Below are 14,787 nucleotides of genomic sequence, written 5' to 3' on the forward strand. Positions count from 1 at the left end.
ACAAATGGAAGGGATTGTAGTAATGTGTCCAAGACTATAAAGTTTACTTCACATCTAACACTAGTCAATGAGTCGGACAAACAGCTAGTTATTGAGAAAAGAGGTGGACAAACACACTTCCAACTGATTTGTAGTAAAAAAAAATTTAAGTGTTGGTCAAATTTCTGAAAAATACAAAAGTCCAGCTTCATTGGAATATGTTCTAGCCACAGTTTAATAAAAAGGCATTTTTTTTAACATCATCATTAATACAACTACAGCCATTAGAAGACAGCATATCCCTGGTTGCAACAAAATCTGTAGTAAAATAAGCTACTAAAAAAACATTAAAAAAGGACCAATTTTTAAACATGAATCTACTTATGGTGTTCTTGATCTGCCCTGAATGGATGACACATTTTTCCAGTCATGGTTGCCACTTATCATAGCTCCCTCTTGTGGTTCACAGGTTGCTAAATTGCAAAAAGAAGCACATCCGCACAACATAATAAACTGTAGCACGTAAGGAAGAAATACTGAATGGTTTTAGAGTTACATTCTGGAAATGCTCATTCAGAAATGCTGATCTATCTCTATATCTCCCTGCATTATCCTCCACAGGATAAAAAGTGCTTGGAGCTCCCAGCAAAATGTAATTTATTATACATTCAGTCTTCCATTGGACATCTAATAAAAATAGCAATCATAACAATGTTCCATATTGGATCCAATAACTGGTCAGCGTCTGGTCTACAGATGACGATCCAGAAGAAAGTGGATTTATGATTTGCTCCATCACAAACAAACGAACCATTCAACGTTACGCAATTGTATGGCGGGTGCTGGTTTTTCAAGGGGATGTCATTACTCCATGCAAATGCACTTCAGTAGGCGAGGGTAGAGGGCATTTCATTACTCTCAATCACTGGAAACATAAATGAATGGGCCTTAAATCTGCATTCTATGCTCGTCGCTCTCAGGTGACACTCAGAAGCTCCAGACGGTCTGGCTTACGGGCATCTGTCGCAACGAGAAGAAAGAGGTAATGAGCAGTAAGCTGGACATTGACAACATGGCGGGGGTCTTCTACATGCTGCTGGTGGCCATGGGGCTCAGCCTGCTGGTGTTCGCCTGGGAACATCTGCTCTACTGGAAACTCCGACACTCCGTCCGCAAATCAGAGCGGCTGGACTTCCTCCTCGCCATCAGCAGAGTAAGAAATCCTCACCCACAAAAAACTGCAGCCATTAGTTACAGTTCAAGCCACACCTACTTAGAAGTTTCATTCAGAACTCACTCATCTATCTTTGAGTGGAACATAGGGATGGGTGATACAACCAAAAATAATACACATTTTTATATGAATGAACGAAAGTCTTTCTCGTTTAATAGCTCATTTAGGGTCCTAAGTCAAAGTAGAACCCAAAAAACGAGACAAAAATGACATAAAAGACACCTACACAAGGTGACGCAAAAAATAAATCAAACTAAGAAGAAAATAAATACACAATAAGACAAGCTACATGAAAGATACAGGACAAAAGACAGCCCAAAAGACACTACAAGACAAAATAGGCACAAAAATGACAAAAACTATGTGAAAGATGCAATAAGGTGAAAACAACAGATTAGATGCAGCGAGACAAAAAAACACAAGCATGACAAAAACTGCAAAAGACACGACAAAGTGAATCAATGGTTAAGCAAAAAAAACATGAAAAGATGCAAGACAAGATAAAAACACAAGAAAAAAGATGCAACATGTCAAAAACAAAGCAAAACCACTATGTAAGACAAAATAAGCACAAACACGACAAAAACTATGTAAAAGACGCAACAAGATGAAAACAACATATTAGATGCAACAAGAAAAAGACAAAAACATGACAAAAACTATGCAAAAGACACAAGACAAAGTGACACCATCATGAAGCAAACCCAAAACATAAAAAGACACAAGAAAAGATAAAAACACAAAAGATGACAAAAAACATAAGCATGACATAAAGACACAATAAGATTAAACATGAGATGCAACAAGACAAAAAAAAATGCAAAAAACAAACCAAAAAAAAACTCACAAAGAGAAAAAAAACAGAAAGATTTAAGGAGACAAAACTACACAACCACATAATAACATTAAAGATGAGATGTGGCAAAAACGCTACAAAAGATGCAACATGATGAAAAACTATGTAGAAAACCCTACTAGAAAAAAAACTAATCTGTTGTATCTTAATGTTGGATTGTCCAATGTTAAGCATGAATTTAAAAAATAAAATAAAATAAACACTGAAAGTTTTTGTTACAACGATGTAAACAAAATCAAACCTAATGTCAACAACACTTACACTGTATTGACTCAATTATTCTGATATGAAAGCAGGGTTCTCACTAGGATTTTTTCACAGCGTAGGGGCACCATGTACACAGCGCGCACGTACATGGCACGAGTTTTGTAGGGAGGTCCGGAGGCATCATCCCCCAGAAAATTTTGAAATTTATAACTCTCTGAAACACTATTTCCTGCATTTTGAGGGGCAAATTTTGAGGAATAAAGCCAAGTTTTTGTGTTTGTTACAACAATGATTAAAAGCAAAAACTGTTTTGTTTTTTTTTTCAATTTGTGAATGGTAATTATTGATGGGAATTACTCCATACGGGATAGTCGGAGCAGCAACTCACACTACACGCACACACAGGCTAAATTTTAGATATAATTTTCCATGGGTGACTGGTCCATTTAAATACGATAAATTGATTGAAGTCTCATTGTCTGCCAATGGGCATGTCATTTTCATGAGCAGCCCACAATGCAAGCCACTGCTGCCTACCTCAAATCTGTGATGGTATCACGTGATGGACCCACAGAAGTTTTTTTTTTTTGTTTTTTTTTTTCATTAAATCTTTATTGAATCAAGTAGAGTATACAAACAATGTATACAACAAGAAAACATAACAAGTTTGCCAAGGGGAATGGAATACACTACAATACAATGTCCAAATCAGAGCAAATACAAATGGTTTTTATAGCCTTTTTGTTTCAAGATTTATCTAACAGCTTTAAATAAAGTTCAACAACTTTCAAAAAACAAATAATATTTGGTTTTGTGTTAAAGAACTTACATTTGTGAATGAAAAATTAAGTAAGAGAATTTTTTTTTTTTTTTTTTTTGTCTTTCCTGGGTATCTGGCCCACAGAAGGGATACAAATATAAGTCAGTGACAGCCATCAGTCGTGCGTGCGTGTGTGCATGGACCACGTAATATGAATGATTCCCATGAGGTTATATTTAAATTGGGGAATCCGTGCGTGGAACAGACCGACCCAGGCCACGCTAGAGGGATTCTATCCCCGGAGCTGGTGGATGTGTGTGGGCAGAGGGCTGTCTGGGCTCCTCTGCTGAGGCTGCTGACCCCGTGACCCAGACCCGGATCGGAAGAAGACAGTACGGTATGGATCCAGGACAAAATAAGATGAGTGATCCACATACAGTTATATTTCAATTGTGGGATCCGTGCGTGAAACATCGGCATTAACAGATTTAACAGATTTAAAGTCCGGTCATTACACGGACTTCTGTGAAAGACCGCTGTCACAGATAGGAGGAAGAGCCTACGGTAGCCCACAGGCGTGCGGCCCAGTGGCACAAGAAAGATGAAATCGATTTCACAATTTCCCTTTTTTAAAAATCGTCCTAATTAAAAAATCCGATTTCAATTTAAAATCGATTAATCGTGCAGCCCTAGACAAAGGAATATATTTTTTCAAATTCAAATCTCATTATCATTACGCTGGAAAATCACACACGCACAAAAAAACACCGCTACGCTGGTTGAAAGACGGCATCGCGGGTCAAAACTCAGCGTTCAAAGACGGTAGCGAGAACCCTGGAAAGTATATTGTAATTGTAAGAGCCTGGTCTCCTAGGAAAATTTTCATAATAGAATATAAAAAATTACATCACAGGGTGGTATAAAATGGTATCATTATGTGAATATAATAAAAATAAAAAAATGATCACTTTATCACCAGGCCCAGATGGAAAATAACCTGTAGTCACATTGACACCAGAAAATGCACAGAAATACACATAGCTACTTGATGGCCTTGATGCAAGAGTTAATGCAATAGTAAAACCTGCTTTATCCCGGTGAGTATCCTTCAGGACAGAGCTGTAGAAATACTGTCCATGCAGTAAGTCAAATCACTATACAAGCAGAATAGTTCAAGGACAACAACCGCAAAAAAGATAGTAAAACACAATGAGTTTTAAGCCGTAAAAAGGACTTCATGGATGCTTGCTGAAATATTGTAATGGCTGTGATCCCTGAGAAATTGAATTTAGATTGCCCCATTAAAACACCTTCATCTGTGAGTCAACGCCGGTGAGAGGCCAGATTAAGTATTCCAAACTGATACACAATTTGAAAGTAAAATAAAGCAGGTGGGGGAAAAAAAATGGGAAATTAATATACTAAGTGCATGATCAGCAACTGACTCATTTATGGGCTCATGCCTGAGTTGGTTTTAACATCAGGTTACGTGTAAACAACACTTCATACACATTAACGTGGATATAAAAGCTCCACACAACACTGAATCACATTTGGTAGTGACAGTTTCCAGTGGAGCCTTTTTCACCTCATTTGCTTTGTAAATTGGGTAAAATTTTAAAGAATGATTAAAGTTAATGACTGTGACTGAAAACCATTGGGAGTTTAGTTGATTGTTGTTTGTTCTGGTACCTGAGGTATACTCTTAATCATTTTTTATGCTTTTACAGATTTCATGTGTCCTTAAAATGTACCAAATATCTGTCATGTAATATGACCAGTTAATAGACTGTGTATTTTACTAAATAAACACTTAAACCACTCAACATTAGCTCAGTCAGTCATAACATAAAAATCCTGTTTATATGCTATAATGCACTATAACGCACCATAAAAATACTCTGTTACAACAAAAATACAACTATCATACTGGTGAATACTGTGTTGGAGTCAAAGTAGAAGTCAACCAATTGTTCCATTAAAAGTATGAGAAGTTCAGTATAAAAATTCTCTGCAGCAGTAAAAGTATGACTACTGAGCAACAATCAGCCAATGCCTGCAAACAGTACATCAACACAAAAATACTAAAAACAACATTTGGGATTGACAGTTTTTACTGTTTTCACCTCATTTCCTCTGTAAATTAGGTGGAATTTTATAGAAATTGACTAAAGTTAATAGCTGTGACTGCAAACCTTTGGGAGTTCAGCAGTTTGTTGGTTCATTCTTGTAGCTGATGAGGCTTAAAGATGGTAATTTTGCTGTGTCATCTTTCTGCAGGGGATCTACAGCTGCTTCAACGGCGTGGAGCAGACTGACCGCAACAGCAGCATGCAGAGTCCGGACGTCACGTCGAACTACACACAGGCCAACATGCTGAAGATGCTGAAAACCGCCAAGGACATGGTGTCCTCTGCCAGGGTGGAGAACTCTCTAGACAATGCCACCAAGACCATAGAGAGCTGGAGCCGACGAGGGGCAGACAATGTACGGGCTGGTTTACCCCCCAGAGTGATGACGACGGACATGAGCCACAGCCGCCTGCCCTACATCTCCAGCATCACAGACAACCACTCTCCGTACCCTCAACGGGCCCTCACACCCACCTTTCCCGTTCACTATGGGGACACCGCCACCCAGCCCCTCCTGGATAAGCCCCGTGTGGTGACCCGGCCCACCCCCCTCCGTTACACACTGCCTACACGAGGCAGTCAGCATGTCTTGGAAAGGACTCTCCCCATCTCCAGCCTAAGCAGCCCCCACATTGCAATGAGAGATCCCACACCCACCATTACACCAAACCCCCACCACAGCAGCAGGCTGTATGTGGAGAACCAGGCCCGGCACCCCACACCTTCTTTTGTTCCTTACAGGGAGTTCCAGGTGCCTGATATCTACGTGGAACACAAGGGCCCACTGAGGCGGAAGTTTAGCTACCCCCCTGACTGCGTAAGCCGGAGGAGACGGTCCCACAGCTACATGTTCGACGCTGCAGACCCCAGAGTGAGAGGGGACTATGATGAACCTCGACCCTGCCTTGCTGAGTTAAGGGCCAATCACCTCCTGAACAACCACACCCCTGACGCCTGTGCTGCAGGACACTACCCCGGCGGCAGCGCCAGCTGCAGCTCCTGCATGAAGTCCTACCTGGAGCCCGAGATGGACGACATCCCACTTCTGGGGAAGGAGAAACTCAACCGCCGCGCCTCATTCCTCAAAGCCACATGGGGCAATGATCGGATTCATCAGGTAGATGAAACAAAACCTTCCACATCAACATCTCCCTCCACACACGCAAACATGCCTGACCTGTTTCCACGGGTGGTGGTGGCCAACCCAAAGCCCCACAAGCTCTACGGTAGTCTGGGCCACAACCTGTCCTGCTACCCCCTGGCTGCTGAGCCTGCATACTTGGACCCGGCCCATATGGGCTCGTATCCCTACAAGCAAAAGCTCAAGTACTCTGAGTCCACCCGGCTGCCCTCGTACAGAGAGGCCATCCTGCAAAATGCAGCCGCCCTGCGCCGCTCCTCCTCCACCGTGGTGCACAGACACTACTCCACCTACCTGAACTCATACACAGACTTACCAGTGTATGTGGGGCCTCTGGCCCAGGGGCCATCTCAGTTTTATGACAGCTCCAAGGACATGTGCCACTTGTTTCCATGTACGAGCCACTGCCCAGACAATGCAGCCATGCTGCCTCGTATGAGTGACAGGCCAGTGGTTTACCACAACAATATGTTTGGAGCATATGACGGTGCGGGGAAGAGGGAGGAGCCTGGCTCTGGGAGCCGAGAGCGGAGGCAGGTGTTAGTGGCGCGCAGAGTCAACAGTCCCTATGTGCCAAAGCCCTGGGGCAGGGTCTCCAGCCTGGAGTCTGAGGTCTGAGCCCCAGCCTGGACCTCCACCAGGCTCAGACTGAACCCCTGTTAGGAGGGGCTCACAACTGGGGGTTCTCCCCTCAGCCTTTGTTTAAAGCAAAAATTAAATCTACACCAACAGTGTATTTGAGAGCGTTGACTCTCAATTATCAGTGCAATAATATCTTGGGCAGCAAAGTGTAAGGGAGAAGACACAGATGGGCAAATTACTGCTAGAACTTTGTAAGCCAAACTTAAAATAATAATAATAACAGAAAAGGCTATCTTGAAAAGTATTTATTACATAAGAATTTAACCTGTTGATTGTTATTTAAAGGATTTTTAAATGCTGTGTTACTATGTGGAAGAATTCTGGGAGACAATATACTGTAGCCTCTCAAAACTCATCATGACATTTTTTCAAGATCATTTCACCATTTCAATTCAGAAATAAATTATGAAGATAATTTTGATCAAACCACGGCCATGTCTTCCATGAATTTTCTAAGTTGATGACCTTGGGTTTGCATTGCTCTGAGGCTTTCTGCTCCATTTGTTCACTGATGTAATTTGACTGGGATTTTAAAAAGGGAAACATAAGACGTATCATGTGTATTGCCATTGTTACACTACCCTTTAATAAAGAACAAGGTCTGAAGGGCCTTTTGGAATCAGCCTCTGTTATCTAAATCTGTATGCAAATCACACTGCACATTACACAGTGTTACAATGAATGTCACCTTCTACTTTCAGTTTTCACTTGTAAATTCTCTTATTTGAATATGCCAACTCACACCAATGCATATTTAAGAGAAGACAAATTAATGGTTAGAATCAGTCAAGGAGTTGAAATGAAATGTTGTGGTGCTGACAAGCGCTAAATGAGCATCGGTACATACATATTAGCTGCAAGTTTGCTGAGAAAGCGAGGGAGTGCAACAGAAACCATAAAACAGGACCTCTGCAGTTTATATGCAGCCGTGATATGAAGAACAATAAAGAAAGCTGCCAAATCAATCTTCTGTTTTGAGCTCAAACTAATTTTCCTAATGTTTAACTGAGCATGAAGCACTTGGAGGAGGTATTACTGTGAGTAACTAAGTCATGAGGGATGCAAGTGAATAAAGCATCACCAAAGAAAAAATCTCTGCATGAATTTACAAGACAGGCTGGCATCAATAAAGCCAGTATACCAAATAATTTCAGCAAGAAGACGGGTTAAACTACAAGACAACAACAACAAAACCAAGCCAGGCCATAAGGCACATACAAAATCAATATTCCATCACTGCACAAATAAACAGCGGGGCAGCTCTATAAAGAACGTCCAAAACCACAACAACACCCGCCTGGCCATTACGAGAAATTAATTCTGAATATAAAGTGAGACAAACCTGCATAAGAAAACAGTAACAAAAGTGTAAAGGCAATAGATCAGACAGCAGGACCAAAAAAATATATGCTATACAACAGTCACTGTTTCTATGGCAACAAACGGAAGGACACCAACGCTCCTCATTGGTTCTGAATTTTACCAAGATCCTGTCAATGATGGTCTTGAAAAAAAATTGTGTAAGAAGTTCTATTATATTCATGACACTCTGGAAAATGCTGTAGGTTTATTCCCAATACTTTTGAGTTATGATGTAATCGAAAAAAAAGCCAAAATGCATTAATTCGCTGTGAAAATAACAGTGGATATAAGCTATTAACAAATTTTCACATTTATTCTACACCAATTGTGATTTGACATTTAGATATTATAAAATGCAATTAACTCATCTTAATTATAGCGCATTATTAAATTGATGAGTTCATTTTTGTTAATTAACAGCTCTACTTTCTTTATCACACAGTAAACAATTACATTTTGCTATATCATAGAGTTTCAAGCAAAATTAAATAACTGACCTTGGGAAAATATTCAGTCAAATTATGTTAAAAAGTGGATTTCTAGCTCAGCAGGAACATTTTACTGATCAGTGGCAGTCCGATTTTTATGTAGATTTTTTTCTTTTCTTTTGTTTTTCACAAAAAATGAAAATTAAATTTTCATTTACATAAATGTAGTGTTATTACTTTGATTCTAAACGCTTAAAAATAAGAATTCATGTCATAAATGATAGTGTTTCTTGGATGTTGTGCACAGATTTCAACTCAATTCAGTGAAAAACAAACTGCCAAGTCACAAAAACTATGTAAATGTGAAAAATTTTTTAAATAAAATCTCTTTGGAGGATAGCTATAGGATTTTTACAAGGTCACATAAATTAAACAGAACTTTTCACATGAAGTTTAACAAGTAAATGACATGGAAAGACCTAGTACTACCCCTTACACTTCATCTTCGCCCTAAAATCTTCTTGAATTAGAAATGGAAAACTCCAAATTCTTTAGCAATTTGATTCCCTGTATTGGTTTGTTTTTCAACTCCATAAATCCATAAAAAACTTGAACCAAGAAAGTATATCATTTAACCCACAAAGACCCAAACAGCCAATGCCGTCCAATACCATCTACTAACGTAAAATGTATAATACCTGTTGATCCACTAATCTGATCAATACATCATGTAAAGAATTGGTATAAAATTCAATTTGTCATCTTTGCTTGGTCATCAGATATGACCCATTTGGAAGTTCAGAGGCTACGTAGTTACCGTGGAAACACCATCATCTTCTACAACATTGAGTCACCAGTAAAACCCATAGAGTTTGGTCAATGACAGTGGATGGAGACACTTGGTTTATGTTCAGTTAATGATAGATTTTGCTGGAAAAGTCACTTTTTCCATTTTTTTCCCCTAGATTTTTATCCAATAGCCTCTGAATTTACTCTGATCTTTTCTGAACATCTACATGATCAGTGAATTAAATGTAGGAAAATACTAAATTTTCAATGAGAAAATACAAAATTAACAAGACAATTTTTCAATAAATTGTGATAAATCACTTAAGAAAGGTTAAATATAGAAAAAAAAAAAAAATATATATATATATATATATATATATATATATATATATATATATATATATATATATATATATATATATATGTATGTATAGATAGATAGATAGATAGATAGATAGATTTGGGACCTGCAACAAAAGTAGCGCTGGGTCTTTATGGGTTAAACTGAAAGTATTTTTCTGATATAACAACCTTTGAATTTCTTGTGAGATTTTAAGAACATCTACATGATCAGTAAATTAAGTATGGAAAAATACCACATTTTTACTGAAGAAATGCGAAATAAACAGGATGATATTATAATAAATAGTGATAAATTACTCAAGAAAGGGTAAATATAGAGAAAATGTTATTTGCAAGCTGCCAAAAAAAGTAGCACTGGGTCTTTATGGGTTAATATAGGGTCTCTTGTAGACTATAAAATAAACACATCTGGGGTTAAACTGTAAGTTAAATGAGTTGCTGAGATTTTCAATACTTTAGGAAAACAGTCAATCTGTTCCTTCTCGTTTTAGGATGTTTGATTTGCTGGCAGACACACTTCAAACCCTGAACACAGATGAACATTTATCAGCACCGTGACATTGTTTCCATAGGACAAATGTTTACACTGATCCGTTGTCGGGGTGGCGAGCCAAATTCAAGTCCTAATCTTCAAAAAACACACAGTAGTGAGGAACAAAATTGGGTTTAGTCACAAATCCAAACAGAGAAGCCTTCAAGTCCTGTGTCAGTGACAGTGTTTCATTCACTGCTCATCTTAACAGACACCATCCCTGTCATTAGAGGAAAAGGCTGAGGTTTCCAGGTGTGCTCCGAGACAAACCAGGATATAATGTTGCAGCGATGAGGCATTTATGTATTCTGCACTCCACTCTGAGACCTGCACAATTGATGAGAGGGCTGGCTGATTGCACTGCAGATGATGAATGATTCCACACATGCAGATAAAACATCACCAGCTAGCCTATTTGCTATAACCAAAATATCCACAGCAAAACACACACTGCAGAGTGACTGGATCGTCTGCTGCCGGAGACACTTGAGACGTTAAAAACCAAAGCTGCACTCGAATCAAATGAAAATGAAATGTAAATCTACACATGCTCAGTTTCCATTTATCATTAGCTCCAGTCATTGTCAGTATTTTATATACAGACAAACACCAATAACAAACCAGTGACCTGATTTAGCTTATTTATCTGTGACACAGGGCTCAACTTTCTGAAAATGATTAAACCATGGTAAATGTTTCTGTAACCCTTGTGCATCCTAATTTACTACCCTCTGGGGACCCTCGAATCGAAAATGTACATGCATAAAAACCTGCTATTAAATCATGATATAGCAATACTTTTTCTGTGTAAATCTCTTAAACCATTTCAGTTCTGCTCAAAACTACAGTAATCTTCAAGACTTTAACCCTTTAAATGCCGGTTTTCATTAATGATACCACTTGCTTTTATTTAAAAAAAAAAAAAAAAAAAAGAATGTAGATAGATATTTTCCACATAATACATGGTGGAGGGACGTAGCATTGTTTTATATCAGTCTTGGACCTGTCAAAGATTATGAATAACACTGATTTAAATGCACAAGTACTTTTCGTTCAGTGCAGGACCCTCATGGCAATAAATGCCTCATTGACTTACATTAAAACCACTTTTTTTTCAATGTAAAATACAGATAATTTTAAACACTGATGTAATGAAACAGTTTAGACTGATCACAACTATGAAGCGTAATAATAATAACAACAACAACAAGTGGTGCCAGGCATAACAAACCCTGCCCCTCGCAAGTTTTGTATCTTATTTTGGCATCAATCCAGCTGATGTCATCATGTCTATGTGTATGCTGATGTCAGCATATCAGTTGCCTCTATATACGTGTAAAGTTTTAAGTAAACTGAAAAAAAAATTGATGTTTTTATAGACATTTGACATTTTGCCCATTATAAGTAAATGGGAGGAAAAAAAAGATGTAAACAAATTCATAAAAAATTTAAACTTTAACCTATTTTTCCAAAATATAATAACATCTATTCTGGGTTACTGGCAATTTACAAACCAAATTTGGTTTTAATTCAACCAATAGTTTTGCTGCTACAGACAATTGAAATGTTGCCCATTATAAGTAAATAGGGGGAAAAAAAGATGTACAAAATTCATTTAAAAAATTTAACTTTGACCTACTGTTCCCAAAATGTAATGAGATCAGAGGCGATTTCTCAAAGACTGCAAGGGAAGCTCAGCTTCCCCTAAAATTGTGAAAATTAAATGGTTAAATACAGTGGGGCAAAAAAGTATTTAGTCAGCCACTGATTTTACAAGTTCTCCTACTTAGAAAGATGAGAGAGGTCTGTAATTTTCATCAGAGGTACACTTCAACTATGAGAGACAAAATGAGAAAAAAAATCCAGGAAATCACACTGTAGGATTTTAAAAGAATTTATTTGTAAATTATGGTGGAAAATAAGTATTTGGTCAATAACAAAAGTTCAACTCAATACTTTGTAACATAACCTTTGTTGGCAATGACAGAGGTCAAACGTTTCCTTTAAGTCTTCACCAGGTTTGCACACACTGTAGCTGGTATTTTGGCCCATTCCTCCATGTAGATCTCCTCTAGAGCAGTGATGTTTTGGGGCTGTCGCTGGGCAACACGGACTTTCAACTCCCTCCACAAATTTTCTATGGGGTTGAGGTCTGGAGATTGGCTAGGCCACTCCAGGACCTTGAAATGGTTTTTACGGAGCCACTCCTTCGTTGCCCGAGCGGTGTGTTTGGGATCATTGTCATGCTGGAAGACCCAGCCATGTTCCATTTTCAGTGCTCTCACTGATGGAAGAAGGTTTTGGCTTAAAATCTCATGATACATGGCCCCGTTCATTCTTCCCTTAACACGGATCAGTCATCCTGTCCCCTTTGCAGAAAAACAGCCCCAAAGCATGAGGTTTCCACCCCCATGCTTCACAGTAGGTATGGTGTTCTTGGGATGCAACTCAGCATTCTTCTTCCTCCAAACATGATGAGTTGAGTTTTTACTAAAAAGTTCTATTTTGGTTTCATCTGACCACATGATATTCTCCCAGTCCTCTTCTGGATCATCCATATCCTCTCTGGCAAACTTCAGACGGGCCTGGACATGTACTGGCTTAAGCAGGGGGATACGCCTGGCGCTGCAGGATTTCAGTCCCTCTCAGCGTAGTGTGTTACTGATGGTAGCCTTTGTTACTTTGGTCCCAGCTCTCTGCAGGTCATTCATCAGGTCCCTCCGTGTAGTTCTGGGATTTTTGCTCACCGTTCTCATGATCATTTTGACCCCATGGGATGAGATCTTGCATGGGGCCCCAGATCGAGAGAGATTATCAATGGTCTTGTATGCCTTCCATTTTCTTACAATTGCTCCCACAGTTGATTTATTCACACCAACCTGCTTGCCTATTGTAGATTCACTCTTCCCAGCCTGGTGCAGGTCTAAAATTTTCTTCCTGGTGTCCTTGGACAGCTCTTTGTTCTTGGCCATGGTTGAGTTTGGAGTCTAACTGTTTGAGGCTGTGGACAGGTGTCTTTTATACAGATAACCAGTTCAAACAGGTGCCATTAATACAGGTAACAAGTGGAGGACCGAAGAGCTTCTTAAAGAAGAAGTTACAGGTCTGTGAGCCAGAAATCTTGCTTGTTTGTGGATGACCAAATACTTATTTTCCACCATAATTTACAAATAAATTCTTTTAAAATCCTACAATGTGATTTCCTGGATTTTTTTTCTCATTTTGTCTCTCATAGTTGAAGTGTACCCCTGATGAAAATTACAGACCTCTCTCATCTTTCTAAGCAGGAGAACTTGCAAAATCAGTGGCTGACTAAATACTTTTTTGCCCCACTGGTTGTGTTGACATTTCATTGACTACAAATGTGTTAGAACACGTTCATCTCACAGACGAGTTCGTTCAGAATCAGCTTTACCACAAATCAATGGACTCGATGTTGTTCACTTCTCATACATTCCCGTTGCGCTGTTTTCTCATGCGATCTATGGTCAATGCATTTGCCCATAGACGCTCGGAATCCATGCACTTCAATGGGACTGAGTGGAACAGTTTTTTTCGTTGCCTCAAAACTGGACGGTAATTGAATGAATGTTGTCCCGCCCCCGGACGCTCGGCGTCTCTGGGGGTGAATGGAGCTGTGGGTGGAGCTCGGCTGGGCTGGACGCTGGGCTTCCACATGCTAATTGGAGGATCAGTCGAAAGGCTGAATCCCATTTGATTGACAGCTATTTTGAGATCTACTCCTTCACTTGACAGAGTTCAGTTTAATACCGTCGCGCATTCTGCTATGAAATCGAGAGAGAAACCACTATGGAATTACTTGTTCATTTCTCCCACTGTAAATAAAACACCCTCATTGTACTTCCTTGTCTCAACTTAAAATCATTTCAACGTTTTCTTGTTTCAGTTACATAATTTAATCATTTCTTGTTCGAGTTTCATATCATTTTGTAGATAGTTAGATCAATCACACTGTTGGCTAGGTCAGAGTGAACTAGCTATCTAGCAAGGTGCACACGATGGCAGACAATGCTAATGTTGACGACCTGATTTTGGCAAAGCCATTTGATAGTCTTCCTTACGATTACCATTTTCTTAAAAAGGAACGGAGGACCAACAATGAGCTTCCCCTCTCTAAAAGACGAGCAGCCGCCACTGAACGAGATCTATTCTGGATCACAAGCTATAAACCAAATTTGATTTTAATTCAACCAATAGTTTTGCTGCTAGAGTCAAGTGTTAACAAACAAACAAACTGAACCAAAAACAATACCCCTTGTAGTGATGTGACGTTCACGAACGAATCGAATCTTTTGAACGGCTCTTTGAAATGAACGATGGGAACCGAGTCTTTGTAAAGAG

At 39.2% G+C, this 14,787-nt stretch overlaps 1 protein-coding gene across 1 annotated transcript in view; it reads left to right on the forward strand.

Annotated features, from left to right (window-relative positions):
* Positions 1–6,927, forward strand: part of LOC115424637 (glutamate receptor ionotropic, NMDA 2C-like) — a 132,508-nt gene extending 125,581 nt beyond the window's left edge. The window contains 2 exon segments of the mRNA XM_030142008.1: positions 960–1,192; positions 5,317–6,927. Of these exon segments, the coding sequence (XP_029997868.1) occupies positions 960–1,192; positions 5,317–6,927 (1,844 nt within the window).
* The last annotated feature ends 7,860 nt before the right edge of the window (positions 6,928–14,787 follow it).

Source organism: Sphaeramia orbicularis, chromosome 8 (assembly GCF_902148855.1).
Source record: "Sphaeramia orbicularis chromosome 8, fSphaOr1.1, whole genome shotgun sequence".
NCBI lineage: Eukaryota > Metazoa > Chordata > Actinopteri > Kurtiformes > Apogonidae > Sphaeramia > Sphaeramia orbicularis.